At 44.8% G+C, this 24,356-nt stretch overlaps 1 protein-coding gene across 5 annotated transcripts in view; it reads left to right on the forward strand.

The window, feature by feature from the left end:
• Nucleotides 1-871: 871 nt before the first annotated feature.
• Nucleotides 872-24,356, forward strand: part of LOC139761298 (adenylate kinase isoenzyme 5) — a 177,826-nt gene continuing 154,341 nt past the window's right edge. For all 5 annotated transcript variants that reach the window (XM_071685333.1, XM_071685361.1, XM_071685351.1 and 2 more), the window contains exon 1: nt 872-2,555. In XM_071685333.1, the coding sequence (XP_071541434.1) occupies nt 2,498-2,555 (58 nt within the window). In that variant the 5' untranslated portion in view covers nt 872-2,497. The remainder of the gene's footprint in view (nt 2,556-24,356) is intronic.

Consider the following 24,356-nt stretch of genomic DNA (forward strand, 5'->3'; position numbering starts at 1 on the left):
CCCACCTTGCAGGTGTCGTACTGAAGCTCAGCGAAATGTAAGTTTGGTCTTGTGTGAGTATTACAGATTCTGACTGTAAGTGAGCGTGCAGATGTGTCGGTATAGCTTCTCGTCCTTGTAGGTAGAGGTGTTCGTGTGCGTAAACGTGAGATATCGCTCAATCTCTCATTCCATATATTCAGGTTGCTAAGAGTAAAAGGTATCTCATAATCAAATTACTGCATCGCGTCCAGAGAAGCCATACGATGATGAAGGGGAAACAGTAAAGACAGACGAAGACTCGAGAGAAGACGAGGTCAGCCGGCGTCTGGGCTCCCGCATGCGGCTATGAAATATTCCCGCAGTGCCGGACGCCTCAACTTTCCGTCCGTCACTGCGGTCCAAAAAGATTATATTAGACTTCGTCCTCCAGCTCGCGGACGTACTCGTCCCACTCGCCTGGCTCGTGGGAGGCTCCGAGGCAGAGCGATTCTGGGTTTTGACAGCCGACATTCTTTTTCCCCTGATGAACTTTTGCTTTGCATAATGTGGAGACAAAAAGAAGAGGTGTTTCAACTATGTAGACGAAGTGAGGTATGGAGGCCGTGGTCTAGCTGTGGCAGCTCAGCCTTGCCACCTACCACTACCACCAACACGCCAACCAGTACCACACCTCCTCCGCCCGGCCTGTTAACTACCCTGAACTATCCTAAACACCGCTTGACTCTCGTGACAGCGCTCTACAAGGCTTTAATAAGAGCAAATACAAACTAATTTGATCGACCCGGTCACCTGGGCAGGTGTGAGGATGGAGGAGAGAATCGGCAACGTCCATCCTCATAAATTAATATAAATATCGACTCCTGGAGCGGCAGAAGTCATTGTGCGCCCAGTCACCGCGGGAGGAGGACGCTCGCTCCTGCGTCCTACCTGTGTCGTGCACCTGGACGTGTGTGTGTGTGTGTATCTCAAGTTCCTATACTGGTGGTCAACACTGGGTATCTAACCCACGTCCCTACCTCCTTTTTATAGTGGTTAAGTGACCGATATACCATTACCGAGGACTTGTGATCGCTGTAGTTGGTGCTGGTGTTTGTCGTGCGTTTTCCTCTGTAAACAATACCTGAGAGAGGGGCTGTGGTCACTGCTGGTAGCCGATGGTGACCCCACGGACCGTCTGAGTGGTTTTCGAGCCAAGTGGCTCAACACATGTATCCAGGCCAGTGAAGAGAAGGGTCTGGCTGTGAGTGTGTGTGTGTGTGTGTCCGCGTGGCCTGGCCGGGTCTGGGGTGAGCTAGGCAACGCAAACGTTAGGACGCGCCGCCCGCCTTAGTTTACTGTGGCAAGCTGGTCGTCCATTTAACACACCTTCGCTGGTGACTCAGCGAAGTCGTTTACATTTTTTTTCCCCTTTTATTTTCTCTCTCTTTATCCGTGCCAGTGACTACTACCTGCGTCATGTGGAGGGTAGTAATTACGTGAGGTATTCCTCATCTGGTGATCGCTGGATGAGAGGATTACCCCTAAATTGGGTGACTGTAGACTGAAGGATTATCTCTGACTCGGTGACGACTAATGAAAGGAATTATCTGGTGGGAAACACTAATTATGAGACATCCAGCAGCAGTGTGACCACTGAAGCCAACAGATAGTCAGCATGTAATTATTCCACTGTTTATGTAGATCAATACAACAACGAAGTCTGATGAACACATGACCTCCGCTCTGATAACCCTCCCTCACCACACCAAACCCCCAGGTGCCGCTGGAGGGAAGAATTACATTATTTAGCAGCGATCCATAAAGCAGCATGACCGCGGTCGTACACAGGGCTTGATCGCCAAGCGATGGTACCCAATGCTGTGGGTAAACTGTTTAGTGTATTTCGGCGACATTAACGAAACACCGAGAACCATACAATGAATATCACTACGCTTCCTAGTCTTATACTTACTATGTGTGTTGTGCGATCAAGAGGGAGGCAGTATACCCGTGTGAACGGTGCGACGCCCGTATGAGAGGCACCACACTCGTGTGAGAGGCGCACCTTGCCCGTGTAAGAGGCACCAGGCCTGTGCGACAGGCACCGCGTCCGTGCGAAAGACGTTGCGGCCATGTGAGAGGAACCACAGCCCCAAGCAGGCCTCACACCCGCAGAAGAACAAGCACCATATCCGCGTGAGAGGCACCACTGTAACGTGAGAGGCATCAGACCCATGCGAATGCGAAGGGAACGGTCTTGTGAGGACTGTGCCCATGTGAAGTGCATCGCGTCCTTGTCAGGGGCAGGATACCCACGTGAAGGATATCTGGCCAGTGTAAGAAACAAGGAGCCTGTGTGAGGGTCATCTCGCCCATGCAAAGATCACGGCATCCGTGTGAGGGGCACCTCGCCTGAGCAGAAGAACAACACCACCTGCGTGAGGGGTATTATTCCCGTGTGTGGGGCACCCCCTGCCGTGGACTTCTGTATCATGGAGATGACGTGGGCGTAGCAACGGCATCATATCTCACTTTAATGCAAGTCTTCAGCGAGATCTCCCGCCTCTTCAAGATGGGGATCTGTCTGGACACAGGTAGGTGGCTTGTTTATGGTCTTACTCTCGTAGGTGGCTTGGTCAAGGTCTGACTCAGGTAGGCGAGTGACCTGGGCTTTGTTAGACACGGTTGGTGGTTCCACCATAACGGTAGTAAGTATGGCTTAATGGTAATGGTTTACTTCAGTTAGGTTGGCTTGGTGACGAACAGAAATACGAACTGGTTCAGAGCATGTGAGTTGACTTGGTCAACACGAGTATGTTGGTATAAAGTGGTCAATAAACAGGTAAGATGGGGTAGGGATGGTCTTTGTTTACCACGGTCTTTGTTTACCAATGAACTCTTCCATTTGCAAGTCGTCAAAAGGGCAACTGTTACAACTCGACCTTTTACGTGGATTGATATGTGATTATGCACCTCAGGTGATGATCCTGTCACGAGCGATACTTGGGGCTGTGATCGCTGTTGAACTTGAGTGCCAGTAGGCCTACCCGTCAGGAGGCTCCGTCGGCAGTGGACGTTCCGGACATACAACAACGTCACCGTGGGACTGGTGGAGTGTGGGGCCTGACGTCATCAGTTATTTTAATACTACTCAAAGAAGTTTGCTCGGGAGCGGGGTCAATAAGGGAGGTTGAGATCTACTATGGTTTGCTTTCGTATGATGTTGCGTCTGATCGCGTCCATGTTATATTTTCTGCTCCAGTAAAGGAAAGACACTGTTGCTGGTGTGTGTCCGTATCAGGTTATGATAAGGATGTATCACATCAAGCGTTCACACAGGCCACCTCGTCAGACAGTCCATGTAAATGGAAATATTTTTCATCTCCACTCCCTCCCTCTTCTATCTGTCTTTCCATCATCAATACATCTATTTATCGAACGATTAATAACAGCTAAAACTACTTGCAAATGATCCATGTTCAACAGTCATATAACTAGTGACAGGAAGAAATACAGATTATCAATAGTATTGTCTACAGTGCCAGCAGAAGGCAGTGAGACTCAGCCAGTGTTATGTGAATGCGTTCATAAATGTGTAGAAAGTGACACCTATTTTGGCTGCTGATAATTCACTTAATAGCTACCCATCTTGCCACCTAGATTCAGATGAAACAGACTTTTGGTAAGCAGAGTGTATGTTCAACGAGATCGCACTAATATATTCGTGTCCTTCCATTACTATATTCTGGACGAAACACCTTGTCTTTTATCCTGTTTGGCTAACTTATCAATTGCGTTTTTAAAATCAGGGGACAGTTGGGTTTTAACTGAATTGTTCTGTGCTAAGACTATATATAAATCGAAGTCAAGAGTGGAGAATGTTCAACTTTTATAGAACACCATCATTCCAAAGTTCCGTGGTAGGACTCCCTCCAGTTCTGTTCCTTTCAAAACACCTACTGGTCCCTGTGTCCGTGTGGTCTCATATTCACTGCGTAAACCCCGCGTGCATTGAAAGGTTCGTCTCTCTCTCAAGCATTGCAATATGATATAATCACACTTCCAAAATATCATTCTTTCGTAATAAGACAAACTATTTGCCCTTTGGCCCAAAGCCTCATTAGTCGTCTACATACTTCACCGTAAGAATAGATCTGTAACTCTTTAGACTTTTTTGGGCAAAACTTATAAAGAGAAATATCCGTTCGTTCTATTACTGGTTTGTCCGAAAAAGTCAAATATATGTTGATCCAGACGACTACTACTTCAAAGCTCTTCATGTGAAGTGTCCGTTAGTCTTATGAACCATTGGCCCGATGATCCTAAGGTGGCCATACAAAATATAGCTTTGTATCAAGACTTGGCAGTCTACTGATGTTCACATCTAAAGTGATTTCACAGACTTGGAGTGTGTCGGGCACGGCTGGCTTTGCCAAGGTTAGCACGCTCAATGAAATTTGTGTTAGACACTAGTATTTTCTGAAGTAACAGCGAACTTCAATTATGATAAAGGTTGTCAACAGTGAACATAACATTTGCCATGAACTGAATATACAACTACTTGATGAGCTGTTTGTTTATGTCATGAAATCACTTTTTTAGATAAGATAAATATAGGCGTCGTGCGCCTACAAAGCACAGTTATTGCAGGACTTATTGGTATGAGGTATTACCAGATTACGGCAGTTTACGAGTATTAATTAGAATGATAATCGGGCGGCTATCATTTGGCGTGAACCCCCGCCGTGATATGCATACTAATTGCTCCGAATGAATTTTGACAAGCGTGTGTGAGAGAGGCTGTTGTTGTGAGCGGAGCCGAGGATGGTTTGGGGTTTGTTTACATGCGAGCCATGTCTCTGTTACCTGAGCTGCTCCAGCCACCAGCTGACTTATTTCAAGGCAATAAGTGATACTAATTCGAATAACGTGTTTCCTGCAGGTTTATAGAAGTGGTGTCGATATTACAGTCAAATTCAGCCTACATGTAACTCTTATGTAGTGTTTGTGGCGAGGGGTAGAGTGAGCTACAGGAGGCATGGGAGTATCATCGCTAAAATGAGCTAGGCTGCAGAAAACTTGCTGCTTTTCAGGACGCAGAGGGTACTCTGCCACCCCATATGTTATCTAGACTTCCCGATTCACTGGAATCATTCGCGTAAATTTAGTTACGATGGTGATCGTAGATAACAGCCATTATATGAGATGGTCACCCTGAGTTGTGAGGTTTATTGTTTTTTGTTGACTGGCAACTGTTGAGAACGACGTTATGGTTCTTGAGGAATAACGATTTGGTCTTTGATCTCACTCTGACGTTTCACGTCATAATTTGTGACATACCATGCCCAAGGGTTGTAAACGTCATGCTTAAGGGTCGTACCAGTCGTACCCAAGAGATTAGAGCACAAAGTCCTTGCTAAACGCCGGTAAATTCGAATCCCAGGGACGCCCTGTGTATTGCAGATCAGACGACAACGTTTGTAAAAGAAAAACTCAGATCTTCATTTTGGCTCGGCTCTCACGCAAATGAAATAGACTTGCCTCTTTGTTCGCAACAAAACAAATTACTGGGCAATTCTTATCCTCTACGCACGCATGCATAACCTGCTTTAATTCATAATCTGTGTCCAGATAAACAATAGACAGACACTGTCACAGTTTGTACGATACCTACAAGGGTTCATCTGAGGTATCACCAGTGCACTCACCACTGCAATATAAAACGACCATAAAGTACGTATAGACGTCCGGTGCAAGACTGCCGCCATGTAGCAATAACGTAATGGCGACGAACAATACCGTCATCAGAAGCAATGAAGATAAAAGCTCATTATGGTGTTACTAACGGCATAATTAAAGGTCACACATTAGCGGCACTATGATTTATGTTTTAGCAACTGTTTGTTGGCTGTGTGACGCTAATGGAATGAAATTACGAGCAATTATGTTACAATAGGACCCACAGTTAATGCTTCCAGGGTTTGTATCCACGAAGTGGCAATGACAATAGACAGATTTAAGGTACAGAGGAACCACATGCATGGTGAGGGTGTATGTGGACTTGGATCATCCTTAACCCCTGGGGAAGGCTGTTAAAGGTGAATAACCAGCCAACCTACGTGGCAACCGACTCAGCCAGAGGAAGTGGACGCCAGGGGAAGCGGGCAAACGCGATGCATGACCAGCACGTAATATTGAGCAGAATATTGAGTTTGGATTTTTTTTCCCCCAACTTCTTCATTGATGAATGAGGTAACTTAGTCTTCAGTTCAGTTCTGTAGTCAAGTGATTTAATGATTCAGGATGAAATTTTTGTACCTCCACTTATTGAATTTTAGGATTCCATTTTCTTACGTACATAACTACAGTAAAAGAGTGAATTCTTTCATAAATTTATAAATTCTCTTCTCATACCTACAGTCAATCCTTGAGTGTTAGAGGAAAGTCCTTGAGTACGACTGTACGGTACAACACTTGCATATAAATGCCCCTGACCTTCATCCTAACCCTTTAAGGTCAAGTGTTAGCCCACGTTACCCATACCCAAAAAGCGTACCGTTGTTGCTTAAGGGTCTTAACCTGGAGTTCGAGGGGATAACACGAGACAAGACTTAAGTGTTTAGGGAAAGCTTATTTGACAGTCGAGAGACGGAAGGGGATATCTACGTGGGGTGAGGAAGAGCCACTATGGAACAACCCTGTATACGTACACTCCTCGGTCGAGTCCTGGTTATGAGACGAACGAGTGACGTGAAGTGGCTCAGTTCTCGATGTGACTCGACAGCCCATCAGACGTGGCTACTACCATCAATGACCGCAGAGGACCCGGGTTTTCCGTGTCAAGCCTTGGCACTGGTATTTTTAGTTATTGATAATACATTGACTTGGTTCACACACACACACACACACACACACACACACACACACACACACACACACACAATCACACACACACACCACACACACACACACACACACACACACACACACACACACACACACACACACACACACACACCACACACACACACACACAATCACACACACACACCACACACACACACACACACACACACACACACAACACACACACACACATACAATCACACACACACACCACACACACACACACACACACACACACACACACACACACACACAACACACACACACACATACAATCACACACACACACACAACACACACACACACACAGACACACACACACACACACACACACACACACAATCACACATGTCGACCTGAACTCTCTCTCTCTCTCTCTCTCTCTCTCTCTCTCTCTCTCTCTCTCTCTCTCTCTCTCTCTCCCAGCTTGATCCTTGGGTTACTGGACCTACCATCTTCACACGAGAGTGTCTTCCTCCAGTGAATTTCATTGTGAAAGCTATATACCAATCAGGTATCACCTTCACTAGTGAACTAGTGAGAGTCTCTCGAGAGGCCTATGTCGGAGCTGCGGTGTCGCTTCATTGTTAGAAAAAGCATGACACGGACATATGTTTCCCTCGGTCCACCGACCGCTGGCGTTGTGACCCAGCTGACCACAGCGACCGATGGAGTGGTGACCCAGCTGACCACAGTGACCGCTGGAGTGGTGACCCAGCTGACCACAGCGACCGATGAAGTGGTGACCAGCTGACCACAGTGACCGCTGGAGTGGTGACCCAGCTGACCACAGCGACCGATGGCGTTGTGACCCAGCTGACCACAACGACCGCTGGAGTGGTGACCCAGCTGACCACAACGACCGCTGGCGTTGTGACCCAGCTGACCACAGCGACCGCTGGAGTGGTGACCCAGCTGACCACAGCGACCGCTGGGGTTGTGACCCAGCTGACCACAACGACCGCTGGAGTGGTGACCCAGCTGACCACAGCGACCGCTGGAGTGGTGACCCAGCTGACCACAACGACCGCTGGAGTGGTGACCCAGCTGACCACAGTGACCGATGGCGTTGTGACCCAGCTGACCACAGTGACCGATGGAGTTGTGACCCAGCTGACCACAGTGACCGATGGCGTAGTGACCCAGCTGACCACAGTGACCGATGGAGTGGTGACCCAGCTGACCACAGCGACCGATGGCGTTGTGACCCAGCTGACCACAGTGACCGATGGAGTGGTGACCCAGCTGACCACAGTGACCGATGGCGTTGTGACCCAGCTGACCGACCACAACGACCGCTGGAGTTGTGACCCAGCTGACCGACCACAGCAACCGATGGAGTTGTGACCCAGCTGACCACAGCGACCGATGGCGTTGTGACCCAGCTGACCACAGTGACCGTTGGAGTTGTGACCCAGCTGACCACAACGACCGCTGGCGTTGTGACCCAGCTGACCACAGTGACCGATGGCGTTGTCACCCACCTGACCACAACGACCGCTGGAGTTGTGACCCAGCTGACCACAGTGACCGCTGGAGTGGTGACCCAGCTGACCACAGCGACCGATGGCGTTGTGACCCAGCTGACCACAACGACCGCTGGCGTTGTGACCCGGCTGACCACAACGACCGATGGCGTTGTGACCCAGCTGACCACAGTGACCGTTGGAGTTGTGACCCAGCTGACCACAACGACCGCTGAAGTTGTGACCCAGCTGACCACAACGACCGCTGAAGTTGTGACCCAGCTGACCACAACGATTGATGGCGTTGTAACCCAGCTGACCACAACGATTGATGGCGTTGTGACCCAGCTGACCACAGCGACCGATGGAATTGTGACCCACCACCACACCACCAAGCCTGACCTCTACTGACCGACGTTCCTCACCACAATCACCTTGTAGCAGCAACCAGTGCTCGTACACATACAAGAACTGTCCCATACCTACCACTGTGAGTGTCATAAACAGTCCATGAACAAGTGAACAGCTAAGCAAGCATCCGTGAAATTATTCATCACTTAATGTTCAGCATCAAATGAATGGTATATATATACATGCGGTTCAACAAGTATTTATCTTTACATCACTTAATGTTCACCATTAAGTATACTGCAATTCAACCGGTATGTAACTTTACATCACTTAATGTTTCGCCATTGAATAATAAACGTATGTCAACACAATATTATTGCAATTCAAACAATATGCAACTTTACATTACATCACTTAATGTTAAACATATCACCACTAAATGTATGATGTATAAACCATAAAATTTACTTTGGAAAACTTCCTGTACTGCGTAGATAAACTTCATGTGCTTATCCAGAGCGAAGTATCCAGCTCTTCCTGATCATAAGCTCTTTTTGCGATTCATTAAGTAGTTACCGCTGTGATCCCATGTTATATAATTCCTAAAATTCTTATATCTAGCTGAATGGCTGCATGAATTCAATAAACTGTTATTTATTCATGTATGCTGAAAGAATTTTCGAAGGCAGTGCAAGACCAGTAGGTCGCTAGTGGTAGGAAAAAAAGAGGACAAATGTGCCTAACAATCCTCTAAACTTCTCTGGTAGGATAAACTCCTTCTTAGATCGAAGACTGGGAAGGGGAGACTGTGTGTTTCTGGACTGCAAGAGAGCCTTTGACACTTTCCTCATCGAAGGTTGATAAAAGAAGCGAGATCTACAGATAGGAATAAGGAATGAGCTCCACTGGATAGAAGATTACCTTACTGGAAGGGAGCTAAGAATACAGGCGAGAGGTGCATCCTCGAAGTGAGATTGGAGGTTACAAATGGTGTGCCACAGGGCGCGTCTTGGGTCCGCTGCTGTTCTTGGTATACGTAAATGACTCACCTGATGGTCTGGAATCATATCTGAACATGTTGCGGACGATGCCAAAATCAAGAGAGAAATAAAACAGTCATGATATTATTATCCTTCAGGGGAACTTGGACAAACTCCAAAATTCATCAGAAAAATGAATGTTGAGATTCAAAGCAAGTAAGTTCAAGGTAATGAGGATGTGACAAAGCAATAAAAGGCCTTGGTGACATTATCTCCGAGTGGTAAACAGATTACAGGAATCTGCAAGTGAGGCCAGAGTCGAGAGAGGGAGATTTGCGAAAGAGATCTGCTGGCGAATATGAGAATCACTGTCAAGTATACGAACAAGGACATGATTAGTATATCATTCTCTACATACAGCAGACTAAAAGTGGATCGTCTCACAAGTCTGGTCACCGCACCTAAGGCAGCACGAAGACCTGACAGACTGGGAACAGAGAAGAGCAGCTGTGATGGTACCTGAACTAAGAGGAGTGAGATATACCGAAAGACTGAGGACTATAGACCTATCCATTATGGAGAGAGAGAGAGAGAGAGAGAGAGAGAGAGAGAGAGAGAGAGAGAGAGAGAGAGAGAGAGAGAGAGAGAGAGAGTGTGTACCTGGGGGAAAAAGCTAGTAAGGGAGGATGTAAAGAAGTACTGGTGTGTAGTGGTAGGGTGATGGACGGCTGCGGTAAATCAACCAGTGTGGCAGGCAATGCTGGCAGTTCACCAAAGTTGAAACGGCTACTTGATGACATGGAAAGTTCAGGGGGAAAGGTCCCACTAATATAGACCTCTCTCGCCGTACAATACAAATAGGTAATCACACACACACACACACACACTTTATATATATATATATATATATATATATATATATATATATATATATATATATATATATATATATATATATACATACATACATTGCTTATGAGTATCGTGAATTCATTGGGGAAAAATTCCCATTATCCCCACTACCGAGACACGAAGGGTGTAAATAGCATCTGGTGTTCCTAAACCATTAACACATCGTGCAGATTTAAAGGTACTTTGAACATCTTTGAAGACGAAGAGCTGAGACCACATACTAACATGTTCTCATGATACATATACTCTATTGTAACAGATCTCATTCTGAAACCGTCCAGTCAATGTTCGGTTCAGATTTTTTCTTGATCACTTTTATGAATATTTGATTTTAAACATCATTCAAATAGTCATTACGTAAATGATAACATTAACTGAGGTTCATAAAGAAACCACACAAAATATCAGTCATTTCAGTGTATGATAATTGATGTATGTAGGCGATATGTTCCCGGGTGAAACTGCATCACGATTCCTTTCGTGAAAATGTAAAGATTCGACAACAGAATTTCTTCCCGATCATTTAATAAGAGCTACAGTAGGGTAAACAAATGAATAAATGAAAAATATCAAATATACATAAATAAGTTAAAAAAAAAGAGCGCGGCTGCAATGGGTATCGAATTGCATGTAAAAAGCAGCATTACATATTTTCTCATGTGTCTATAGTCATAAAATCTTTTGTTCTATATTCAATACTTTTCAGTACTGGGAAATGCCTCAATCATGGCCGCCATCTCGCAGAAAAGGTAAGAAAACAGGTTTGAGAATAGAGAATATGGGGAAATAGAATAGAGCTCAATGCTTTTCTTTTTTTCTTTTTTTTGACCCGACTCTATTAAAGGTGAAGAGGTTATGGCAAGAGGGAAAGACAAAATATAGAGGATTATTCCACAGCTTCCCTGTACGAGGTACGATAAAACGTCTCACACCTTTTATTCTTGCCCACGATGAGATGTTTGAGGACAATGTGTGGTGTGAGGTGGTTTGATCGAGTAAGTAACGTAAGGGTAAGAGAGATGTGTGGAAATAAAAAGAGCGTGGTTGAGAGAGCAGAAGAGGGTGTTTTGAAATGGTTTGGGCACATGGAGAGAATGAGTGAGGAAAGATTGACCAAGAGGATATATGTGTCGGAGGTGGAGGGAACGAGGAGAAGAGGGAGACCAAATTGGAGGTGGAAAGATGGAGTGAAAAAGATTTTGTGTGATCGGGGCCTGAACATGCAGGAGGGTGAAAGGAGGGCAAGGAATAGAGTGAATTGGAGCGATGTGGTATACAGGGGTTGACGTGCTGTCAGTGGATTGAATCAAGGCATGTGAAGCGTCTGGGGTAAACCATGGAAAGCTGTGTAGGTATGTATATTTGCGTGTGTGGACGTGTGTATATACATGTGTATGGGGGGGGGTTGGGCCATTTCTTTCGTCTGTTTCCTTGCGCTACCTCGCAAACGCGGGAGACAGCGACAAAGTATAAAAAAAAAAAAAAAAAAAAAAAAAAAAACGATGTTTGATGAAGCCCTTATGTGTATTCAAAATTATCCAGCTGGTAGCCGTGATAATCTATGTAAATGAATCAGATTTGAGAAAAAATGTTTATACTTAAAGGTACGGGTGACCAGGCATGTAATAACATACATATGACACGAATCGAAGACTGGAGAAAATAGATGTAGAACTGGACTTTGAATGAAGTTCACTCTATCACCATAGCAAACCCAGCCCATCACCATGGTAAACCCAGCCCATCACCATGGCAAACTCAGCCCATCACCATGGTAAACCCAGCCCATCACCATGGTAAACCCAGCCCATCACCATGGCAAAGCCAGCCCATCACCATGGTAAACCCAGCCCATCACCATGGCAAAGCCAGACCATCACCATAGCAAAACCAGCCCATCACCATGGCAAACTCAGCCCATCACCATGGCAAACCCAGCCCATCACCATGGTAAACCCAGCCCATCACCATGGTAAACCCAGCCCATCACCATGGCAAACCCAGCCCATCACCATGGTAAACCCAGCCCATCACCATGGTAAACCCAGCCCATCACCATGGTAAACCCAGCCCATCACCATAGCAAACCCAGCCCATCACCATGGCAAACCCAGCCCATCACCATGGCAAACCCAGCCCATCACCATGGCAAACCCAGCCCATCACCATGGTAAACCCAGCCCATCACCATGGTAAACCCAGCCCATCACCATGGTAAACCCAGCCCATCACCATGGCAAACCCAGCCCATCACCATGGTAAACCCAGCCCATCACCATGGTAAACCCAGCCCATCACTATGGTAAACCCAGCCCATCACCATGGTAAACCCAGCCCATCACCATAGCAAAACCAGCCCATCACCATGGCAAACCCAGCCCATCACCATGGCAAACCCAGCCCATCACCATGGTAAACCCAGCCCATCACCATGGTAAACCCAGCCCATCACCATGGTAAACCCAGCCCATCACCATGTCCTTCTATAAGTAATTGTTCCACTTTTGGATATTTCATTACAGGACTCGCCTGCATTTCTAATACTGTTTTGTCTATTTCCTACAAACCAAATTTTTGAGGAACAATGTTAATTCCTGTATAGGATGTAATAAGATATTACTTCTTCGGACGTTCTCAACCTCTGTAATGGAGGTACATGACCAAGAAGAAGTAGACGTGCTTCTGCCTTTCCAGATGAAGTATAGGGAAGAGAACGAAGTATATAAGAAACGAAAATGAGAAGGCCACGCGTGTTGCTATCCTAGGGTCATATTATCAAGGCCACGCGCGTTACTGATTCATCACTCAACAGTATTTGACACTATAACTGTTGAGTCATGAATCAGTTACAGGCATCAAAATAGAGTAAATCATTTCTGCGTTTGTTACATCATGATTCACTATGACCGATATCACTACAAGGGAATAGCATAACAATGTATTATGCCTGTACGAGGTTAAGGGCCATTCTTGTACTGAAGAAAACGGTGAAATCTAAAAATATCTAACCCAAGGTTAGGGAAGGTTATCGCCATACTTCAAACATACAGTAACTGCACTGCTCACGTTATGGTGTACTGTACTGTTCACGTTATGGTGTACAGTACTGTTCACGTTATGGTGTACTGTACTGTTCACGTTATGATGTACTGTACTGTTCACGTTATGGTGTACTGCACTGTTCACGTTATGGTGTACTGTACTGTTCACGTTATGGTGTACTGTACTGTTCACGTTATGGTGTACTGTACTGCTCACGTTATGGTGTACTGTACTGTTCACGTTATGGTGTACTGTACTGTTCACGTTATGGTGTACTGTACTGTTCACGTTATGGTGTACTGTACTGCTCACGTTATGGTGTACTGTACTGTTCACGTTATGGTGTACTGTACTGTTCACGTTATGGTGTACTGTACTGTTCACGTTATGGTGTACTGTACTGTTCACGTTATGGTGTACTGTACTGTTCACGTTATGGTGTACTGTACTGCTCACGTTATGGTGTACTGTACTACTCACGTTATGGTGTACTGTACTGTTCACGTTATGGTGTACTGTACTGCTCACGTTATGGTGTACTGTACTACTCACGTTATGGTGTACTGTACTGTTCACGTTATGGTGTACTGTTCACGTTATGGTGTACTGTACTGTTCACGTTATGGTGTACTGTACTGTTCACGTTATGGTGTACTGTTCACGTTATGGTGTACTGTACTGTTCACGTTATGGTGTACTGTACTGTTCACGTTATGGTGTACTGTTCACGTTATGGTGTACTGTACCTTCGCTTTATGAACTCACTTGACGTTAGTGAGAATCACTTAGGGAAGCCGATTTAGAGTATCACAACCAAACGGTCAACCCTGCACGCAGATGTGTACTAATCGTCACTACCCATACAAACTATGAACTCTGTGATGAACAGGAATATAGTGATAACATCTGTATCACGGATCAGGATTCTTTCTTTTCTGCCTGTGGTCTTCGGTCCCGAGTTGAGGTGTGAACACTTCGGTAAGATTAAAACGAAATACAGGAATGAATGCTTTACTGCTCTTTCTAGTTATAGCAACGTCGCTGAAAACTTTGGTCCTTAAGCCTGTGGTGAACGACTCTATTCACCCTAACCACAGGGCGAGTTGAACTAGGAAAAGCAGCTTAACTTCCGCAGCTTACGTGAAGTACGCATGTATCGACCAACCCCAGAAGGCAAGGAACATGAACAGCTGGGTATCGAGCTGGCTGACCTGTCTGGGACTCTTTAGTTGGGAGCTTCACTTGCCAGCGACGTTCATATAGACTGAGGAAAATACTGTAGAAACGATGTCAAATAGAAGAAGGGAAACATACACTGTTGAGGTTACAGAAGATGAAGGCTTCACTTCGCCCTGTGCTTCGTCAGGAGCAGTCCGAATTCTGGGGTTTCAAAATGTTTACAACTTTTTCGAAGGAACAATATGACTGGGGCAATAGAGTCTCCTCTGCATATTTTTCGCCATTAGCTACATTCTTGCATCACCATGTTTATTAAAGAGACTTTTATAAGTCTGTGTAATATCCTTGCTGAAATGAAGACCTGTATGATGTGATGGTAAGGGCTATGTCGCTACACCTGCTTCCTCACAGTTAGGTTCATGGTGGTCGCCAGATGTGTCTCCAATCAAAGTTTCATCACGTCTCTGACTCCGCTGAAGAATTTAACGATATTAGTCACACTCACCGTCAAGAGTTACTTAGTGTTTAGTGAAATGAGATTGGATCTTGATTAGCGTGAGTCGGCGAGGGGTTTTGAGTGGCAATGTTGATCTTCATACTACATGATAGACTGGCATTTGCCCCCTTCACCGATGTTCACATTTGTTCTCTTATTTCACTCACAATATCAACTTCCTTCCACAACATCCTATTCACCCTGAAGTTACTGAAACTCGCTCAACCCAACGCTTATTCGCCTTCTTTTTCAACCCGTGCACTTTCCTCTTGACCTCAAGCCGCTTTCTCTTACACATCTTCCAATTATTTGCACTCCTTCCTTGTAATTACCGCCAAAAAATCTCTCTTTTTTCTTTCACTAGCAATTTACTTCATCACTCCACCACTCACTAGTCTTCCTCACCTGCCAGTCTCCAAGCTTACGCATGTCACACACAGCTTTCGCACATGCAATCACTGCTTCCCTCAATATGTCCAATTTCTCACCCACTTCCCTACCTTCCTTGTTTTCTCTCACCTTTTGCCATTCTACACTCAACCTCTCCTGGTATTTCTTCACACAAGTTTGTTTTCCAAGCTCACTTACTTTCACAGCTCTCTTCTCGTAAATAACGGTTCACTCTCTTTTCCGAAAACCTCTACAAATCTTCACCATCGCCTTCACAAGGTAAAGACCAGACATCCTACCACCTGCCCCTGTCAGAACAGTCACATCCGAAAGTCTGTCTTTTGCACGCCTATCATCTAGTATGTAATACAATAGTGCTCCCTGACCATCTTACCTACTTACATACGTAGACTTGTGAATGTCCCACTTTTAAAACCAGGTCATTCTTAGTCACCAGCGCTTATTCAGCAAACAGCGCCACAAGTTCTACACCATTTCCATTCACATTACTGAATACCCAATGACCTCAGTTATACCCTCAACTGCCACATTACATGCCTTCACACAGCTATAAAATGACGTACACTAACTTCTTTTTCTATGGTTTAATGATGAAACAGGTACGCAACACGCCACAATACACCTCTAGTATTAACGAGTTTCCTCCTCACGCACAGGAGCTCTTACAGGCACACCTCTTGTGTTCCATCTTCCTGGTCTCTCTCTCTCTCTCTCTCTCTCTCTCTCTCTCTCTCTCTCTCTCTCTCTCTCTCTCTCCTGGTTCTTCCTCCTCTGACTTACCTGTGGAGATGACGCTTGGGACGAGTTGTGTGATGCTCATATAAGCGATGTGCGGAACATTTATTTATCCAGAGCACAACTCTACCTCGGCCAACACCACAAACAGTTCAGGACTGACTATATGGTTCTAGAGACTCCCACTGTGCTATGCGCTACATTGACTAAACATTTTCGCAGCTTTGTAGATCAGAGGTAAACTACCTTTCCTAACGACACAGTTCTTACTACTGCATCACTATATTTGTAAACTAAAACTCTCCTCTCGCTAAACTTTCACAATGATACAACCTAATCAAATGCATTGAATTTCCAGCCCTCCCCCAACGAATCGAGAATAAATAACTTACGCATGAAACATGCAAGCCATAGACATGAGATGATGTAAACTACTGACAAGACTCTTCATGCACTAAACATCCCCACACATAAGAGACGAATTCCTCTTAGTCAGCGTCATCTGTTACGGGTAAATAATTGATGATTTACATGAAGCAAAGATTATCTACCTCCAAATAAAGGAAAAGGTGAATGTGGATGAATTCTCAGGCAGTGACCCGCAACAGAGGTGACTGAGGTTCAGGTGTATACACATCAGATTCGCGGGTCTGAACGAGTAAATTACACCAAAATACTATAAATTTTTCTTGTACATTTAGGTGTAGATATTTGACATGCAAATTCTACATCACAAAAAAAAAAATTTTTACCTCGTGACTCACGAGGCGTTTATGTACTGCTAGTATCAGAGAAAAATGTGATAATTTGGTCGAAAATGACATCAGTTTGGATGAGTCTGGTTATCTTACGATTACAAACGATGCTTCTGAAATGGTTCCGGATAGACCTTGCAGGTGAGAGTATACACTTGCTCTCTCCCAACAGTGGATTCATTCTTTTCTGGATCAAGTAATATAACCATCGAGTATGAGACGTTGTAGCCTTAGGGTAACAGGAGGGAGGCAGGATGGTGGAATCGAGACAAAATACTCACTAATTACCTTTAGTTTCTCGTCAGTTTATGTGAGGGAGCCAAAGGGCTGACATCTTGGAGAAAAAAGATTATTTCATAAAAGACTATTAACTGAAAACGTGGTAAACATCTAAGTACACCAACATCAATGAAATATCCATAAGTAATTTCAGCCCTGATTCAGTGTAAGAAATGGAGCAATAAATATACATATTTTCTATTCATTCTTCCATCATGATTCGCTTTGACCTCTTAAAGTGATTTAACCGTTTCCCTTTTTTTTCTAATTTGGAAATTAAGAACTTCACAGCCATGGAGAAGAGATTAGATATATACTACTTTATACAGAACTTCTTGCATATTCTATACTAAATGTCTTCCCACTTACCTATTCTGCATATTTCCATCTAAGTGATCCTTCATTACTGCACACTCACCTTGCAATTCCTCACTGACATCTCATTCATCACCGGTCCAATGTACAGTACCACAATACATTCCCAATTTCAAGTTCTTCCTTAATCCAGCATAACACAGGGACCACACCTTTCTGTCACACACAAGAACTTCAGTGTTGCTGTCAGTCTCAACATCACTAAAACTACGTGTCTCTCAACCTGACTCTGGAACTGATCCATCATCAAGTGCATTAAGATGGTGAACTCCTTTTCCAGGTTGTGCCCAACTTCTTTAACTGAAGTTCTCATTCGCTCAGTATTTTGTTTATAGGACGGATCATCAGTGTGTGTGGTGTGTGTGTGTGTGTGTGTGTGTGTGTGTGTGTGTGTGTGTGTGTGTGTGTGTGTCGACTGAAAAAGGAATAGAAGCTTTTTTCAACTTAAAGAAATCTGATCAACGAATTAAAAACATCTTTCACTGGGAATCTTTCTTGTTTATATAACAACCTTAAAGGAAAGCGGTGAGACACGCTTAAGAAAAACGAAAAGAAATCAACACAAAAACAATAACGCTAAGTTCATTATAGCTGTGTGTGAGCTTTCCCTCAGTCACGGTTCACAGGGGTGGCAGCAGGCCTGAAGCTCCTTACGTAAATCAGAGAGAGCCGGGGAGAGGTGTGTGTGTGTGTGTGTGTGTGTGTGTTTGTGGGGGGGGGGGGGGGGTAACAAGCCCAACCCTCTAGGTCCACTGCTTAGGTCCCTCACCTCCGGGAGGGCAGCCCTAGAGCATAGGGCCCGCACCTCCTGAGTGGTCAAGAGGTTTTATCTCAAACAACAACACCAACTACTCTACAACCTGTATAGATGAGATGGAACACAGTTGTAATTATTGATCGTACGTGTGATAGGTGACTGGGTAGGAGTGTTGTATTGCATGCTGTTACTTAATACCTGGAAGACACTCGCGTAAATAGAATGGCCCTTAAGGACCAGATCAAAGCCTAGCTCGTCTTACCTAGCTCTCGTAATGTTGCGTCCAAAGTTTAAAGAAAGATTCATCACTGACCTACAAAAACCATCAGACAAAAAGGTGTGGATTTCCTATCGTTTATCGGTTTCTGGCTTCCTCCACGATCGATGTTAGTCATTTATTCTTATGCATAACCAGATTCTAGCCGCACTGACTCTGTCTTTTCAACTACATCGTTTTTCATTGCGTTTATCGATGTTAAAAAACCTTAACTATATCTATATGTTGAGTGTAAGACCGACGTATTTTTCTCTCATGTGTAAACAGAGGAGCCAGTGTGACAGGAATCAAAGACTGTATCGTATCGCACATCAGTACACATCGTGTATATCGTGGCTGTTTCCTGCAGGAGTTGAGGAACTTGCTTGGTATCAACACCTTTAACCAGCCTATAAGATTCACATCTATATTGCTCGAGAATGGAACAAGTCCTTCCCTAAAGAGGATGGAACTGCGAAATTATTTATCAGCTTCTGTTTACCTTTCGTACATGGCCTTAACCAGTGATAAAGGTTTCATAACATTACCCTCCATGTGACGGAGACCTCTGCTGCAGGAGACTGTGAGGATCTCTGCTGTAGGATACTGTGAGGATCTCTGCTGCAGGATACTGTGAGGATCTCTGCTGCAGGAGACTGTGAGGATCTCTGCTGCAGGAGTACTGTGAGGATCTCTGCTGCAGGATACGTGAGGGATCTCCTGCTCGCAGGATACTGTGAGGATCTCTGCTGCAGGAGACTGTGAGGAACTCTGCTGCAGGATACTGTGAGGAACTCTGCTGCAGGATACTGTGAGGAACTCTGCTGCAGGATACTGTGAGGATCTCTGCTGTAGGATACTGTGAGGATCTCTGCTGCAGGATACTGTGAGGAACTCTGCTGCAGGATACTGTGAGGATCTCTGCTGCAGGATACTGTGAGGATCTCTGCTGCAGGATACTGTGAGGATCTCTGCTGCAGGATACTGTGAGGATCTCTGCTGCAGGATACTGTGAGGATCTCTGCTGCAGGATACTGTGAGGACTCTGCTGCAGGATACTGTGAGCAACTCTGCTACAGGATACTGTGAGGATCTCTGCTGCAGGATACTGTGAGGATCTCTGCTGTAGGATACTGTGAGGATCTCTGCTGCAGGATACTGTGAGGATCTCTGCTGCAGGATACTGTGAGGATCTCTGCTGCAGGATACTGTGAGGGGTCTCTGCTGCAGGATACTGTGAGGGGTCTCTGCTGCAGGATACTGTGAGCAACTCTGCTGCAGGAGACTGTAGGCATCCAAGGTGCATAAGTGTTTAGTGCATTGAGTTATATGATATATTAGAAGCAATGTTCCCTTCAACCATTTTCTTTAAAAGTTTCTTTGACGTTCCTTATCATGTCAAGTCTTTCAAGTGTATATAGCGATTTAACAAAACGTTTCCTGCAGAGCGATTTTATAGGTCTCTCATTTCTTGACCATTGCGGTGTTTGGGAATTGTTTTCTTTGGGAAATTTTCAACTGGTTCCATTCATCTCGATATCATCATCACAGCGTGTGAAGCAGGACAATCTATTACATCACCTGACAATGATAAATTGTTTTCCTTTTCATTCTCTAGAAGCATTACATGTCATTGCTGCTCACTAAGTTTCTCACTTCGCTCATGTAATTTCTCACAGAGTTGCATCAATATATCTGAACACATTAGCCTTCCTAACGTCATCTTTGAACAGTTGTTTCTATAAGCTGTTGGTGTATATCAAAATTAACACTTAGCATTTGCATTTTCTCACAAAGCACTTCAATACAGTTGTGATGAGCTTCGATAGTATTGGATACTTTTTTTTTCATTCTGCTTTTGGATCTCTTTCATAGTTTCTTTTAATTTCGATAATCAGTCCATTATTTACTGGATCACTGTTGTCCACGGTCTGTGTACTACGTATGACGAGTGGTTCCTGTTTTTGTGGGGAGACGACTATATTCTATGGCCTGCCAGGAGTTACCATATCGTGTAAGGGTTGGACTCCGGGAGTTCGGCCATCGATGGGAGGAGCTGGGAGGGAGAAAGAGGGGGATGAGCACTCTTGGTCCAGGGCCCTTGCCTGGCGGAGGCCTGGCAGAAGGAACAGCATGGACTCCTTTGGAGTGAGAACTTCTTTGACGAAGTTATACTTCAATGACACAACTTTGCCGAAACTAACTTTTCACTCGCAGCCATCTGTTCTTGACGCTATCCAGCTCACGCCATAAATAGCGAACAAATATAAAAGAAAGAATATATATATATATATATATATATATATATATATATATATATATATATATATATATATATATATATACGAACAAAGTGCATATGAACGCGCACCTTCGAAGAACATACAAACCTCCAACAGCCAGGATCGAACCCGCGTTCCTATGCACTTTGTTCGTATTCATATACCTCCGCGTTGTACAGTTAGGTTCGATAAAATGCTATCTACTGGCTGTGTGAGCCTGATGGGAAATGACCGGTGTAGACCCCGTTGCTCACCAATGTGAGACGAAGGGTATTCGAGTACATAGTATTCGAATAGTTATTTCCCTATTCGGGGCGATCATAGCCTAGCAGTAGCACTCCCGCCTGTTGCACAGGGGTCCCGGGTTCGATCCTGGCTGTTGGAAGTTTGTATGATATATATATATATATATATATATATATATATATATATATATATATATATATATATATATATATATATATTGACTGCTTGTCTCTCTTATGGTTGCTTCCCCCACAAAGTGACCATTGTTGTTACCGTGTATTTCACATCGTAAGTCTTGCCTCCTAACACCTTCGCCCCACTCCACCCCTTTGATATCAACACCTGTACCTCCTTCACGGTAATGATTAACTATTCTAATTATCTATGATCATCCCCCACACGACTAGACCCCCCACTTTTTGAACTGGTCCATTCAAGAGGTCAATTTCCTGATGTGTAGAGTGATGAACTACTGGTTATCTTTAGGTCACACCTTAGCGATCATCAGGTCAGCACCGGGTGATTCCCAGGTCAGATCCATGATAACCAGTGACCTGCTGTTATTTAACTTTTAGTCATCTTTTCATATTTTTTTTTCATCAGGTCGGCTTTTGTGTTATACACAGGACTTGGCCATGCCTGACCCGATGACTCACTTGTCAACTAGTGCAGAGCAACACAGGACTCAGTCCCCCACTTCCAAGCGCAGCTCACGAACATTCTAACGTCGTCACACTTCGCATACACACACACATTCCATAGGGCGTCAGGCTCCCCTTCAAGCTCTGTGAGTCCTTAGAGCCCGGCCTTGATATGGACTTTCGCCCGTGACCAGAGCCTCAGAGAAAAATCTTTCCCAGCCTAGCGGCGGCACGCCCGCTAACCTTCATACCAACGTTCTGAGGGAGAGGGGTTAAGCTCTTTGTAAAAGCGGTCGGCGCTTTCACCTCCATTAGAAGAACATTCGGAGCGCTATCGGCTCCATACGACTAATGGCTGGTAAAATTTATGGTGACCCTTGAAACACTTTCTGCTCCACGTGAACGTACGCAGCGCCGAGAGCCTCCATACATTCCTCGTGCCGTCAAGCAACGTAAAGATACCTTAGCGCCTTCAGGCACGACACAGAGGGTCTTGACACCGTCCAGCCCCATACAGATAAATACAAGACCGTCAAACGTCATACAGAAGCTTCGCCGTCGTGAAGGGCCAATAGATGCGCACTCAACACTGTCAAGCACCATACAGACACACTGAACGATGTCAAGCATCATACAGACACACTGATCGATGTCAAGCATCATACAGACACACTGAATGATGTCAAGCATCATACAGACACACTGAATGATGTCAAGCATCATACAGACACACTGAATGATGTCAAGCACCATACAGACACACTGAATGATGTCAAGCACCATACAGACACACTGAACGATGTCAAGTATCATACAGACACACTGATCGATGTCAGGCATCATACAGACACACTGATCGATGTCAAGCATCATACAGACACACTGATCGATGTCAAGCATCATACAGACACACTGATCGATGTCAAGCATCATACAGACACACTGATCGATGTCAGGCATCATACAGACACACTGATCGATGTCAAGCATCATACAGACACACTGAACGATGTCAAGCATCATACAGACACACTGAACGATGTCAAGCACCATACAGACACACTGAACGATGTCAAGTATCATACAGACACACTGATCGATGTCAAGCATCATACAGACACACTGGACGATGTCAAGCATCATACAGACACACTGAACGATGTCAAGTATCATACAGACACACTGATCGATGTCAAGCACCATACAGACACACTGAACGATGTCAAGCACCATACAGACACACTGAACGATGTCAAGTATCATACAGACACATGGAACGATGTCAAGCATCATACAGACACACTGAACGATGTCAAGCATCATACAGACACACTGAACGATGTCAAGCACCATACAGACACACTGAACGATGTCAAGTATCATACAGACACACTGATCGATGTCAGGCATCATACAGACACACTGATCGATGTCAAGCATCATACAGACACACTGATCGATGTCAGGCATCATACAGACACACTGATCGATGTCAAGCATCATACAGACACACTGATCGATGTCAAGCATCATACAGACACACTGATCGATGTCAAGCATCATACAGACACACTGAACGATGTCAAGCATCATACAGACACACTGATCGATGTCAAGCATCATACAGACACACTGATCGATGTCAAGCATCATACAGACACACTGATCGATGTCAAGCATCATACAGACACACTGATCGATGTCAAGCATCATACAGACACACTGAACGATGTCAAGCATCATACAGACACACTGAACGATGTCAGGCATCATACAGACACACTGGACGATGTCAAGCATCATACAGACACACTGAACGATGTGAGGCATCATACAGACACACTGAACGATGTCAAGCATCATACAGACACACTGAACGATGTCAAGCATCATACAGACACACTGAACGATGTCAAGCATCATACAGACACACTGAACGATGTCAAGCATCATACAGACACACTGAACGATGTCAAGCATCATACAGACACACTGAACGATGTCAAGCATCATACAGACACACTGATCGATGTCAAGCATCATACAGACACACTGAACGATGTCAAGCATCATACAGACACACTGAACGATGTCAAGCATCATACAGACACACTGAACGATGTCAAGCACCATACAGACACACTGAACGATGTCAAGCACCATACAGACACATGGAACGATGTCAAGCATCATACAGACACACTGAACGATGTCAAGCACCATACAGACACATGGAACGATGTCAAGCATCATACAGACACACTGGACGATGTCAAGTACCATACAGACACACTGAACGATGTCAAGTACCATACAGACACATGGA

The sequence above is a fragment of the Panulirus ornatus genome, chromosome 3 (genome assembly GCF_036320965.1).
Source record: "Panulirus ornatus isolate Po-2019 chromosome 3, ASM3632096v1, whole genome shotgun sequence".
NCBI classification, from domain to species: Eukaryota; Metazoa; Arthropoda; class Malacostraca; order Decapoda; family Palinuridae; genus Panulirus; species Panulirus ornatus.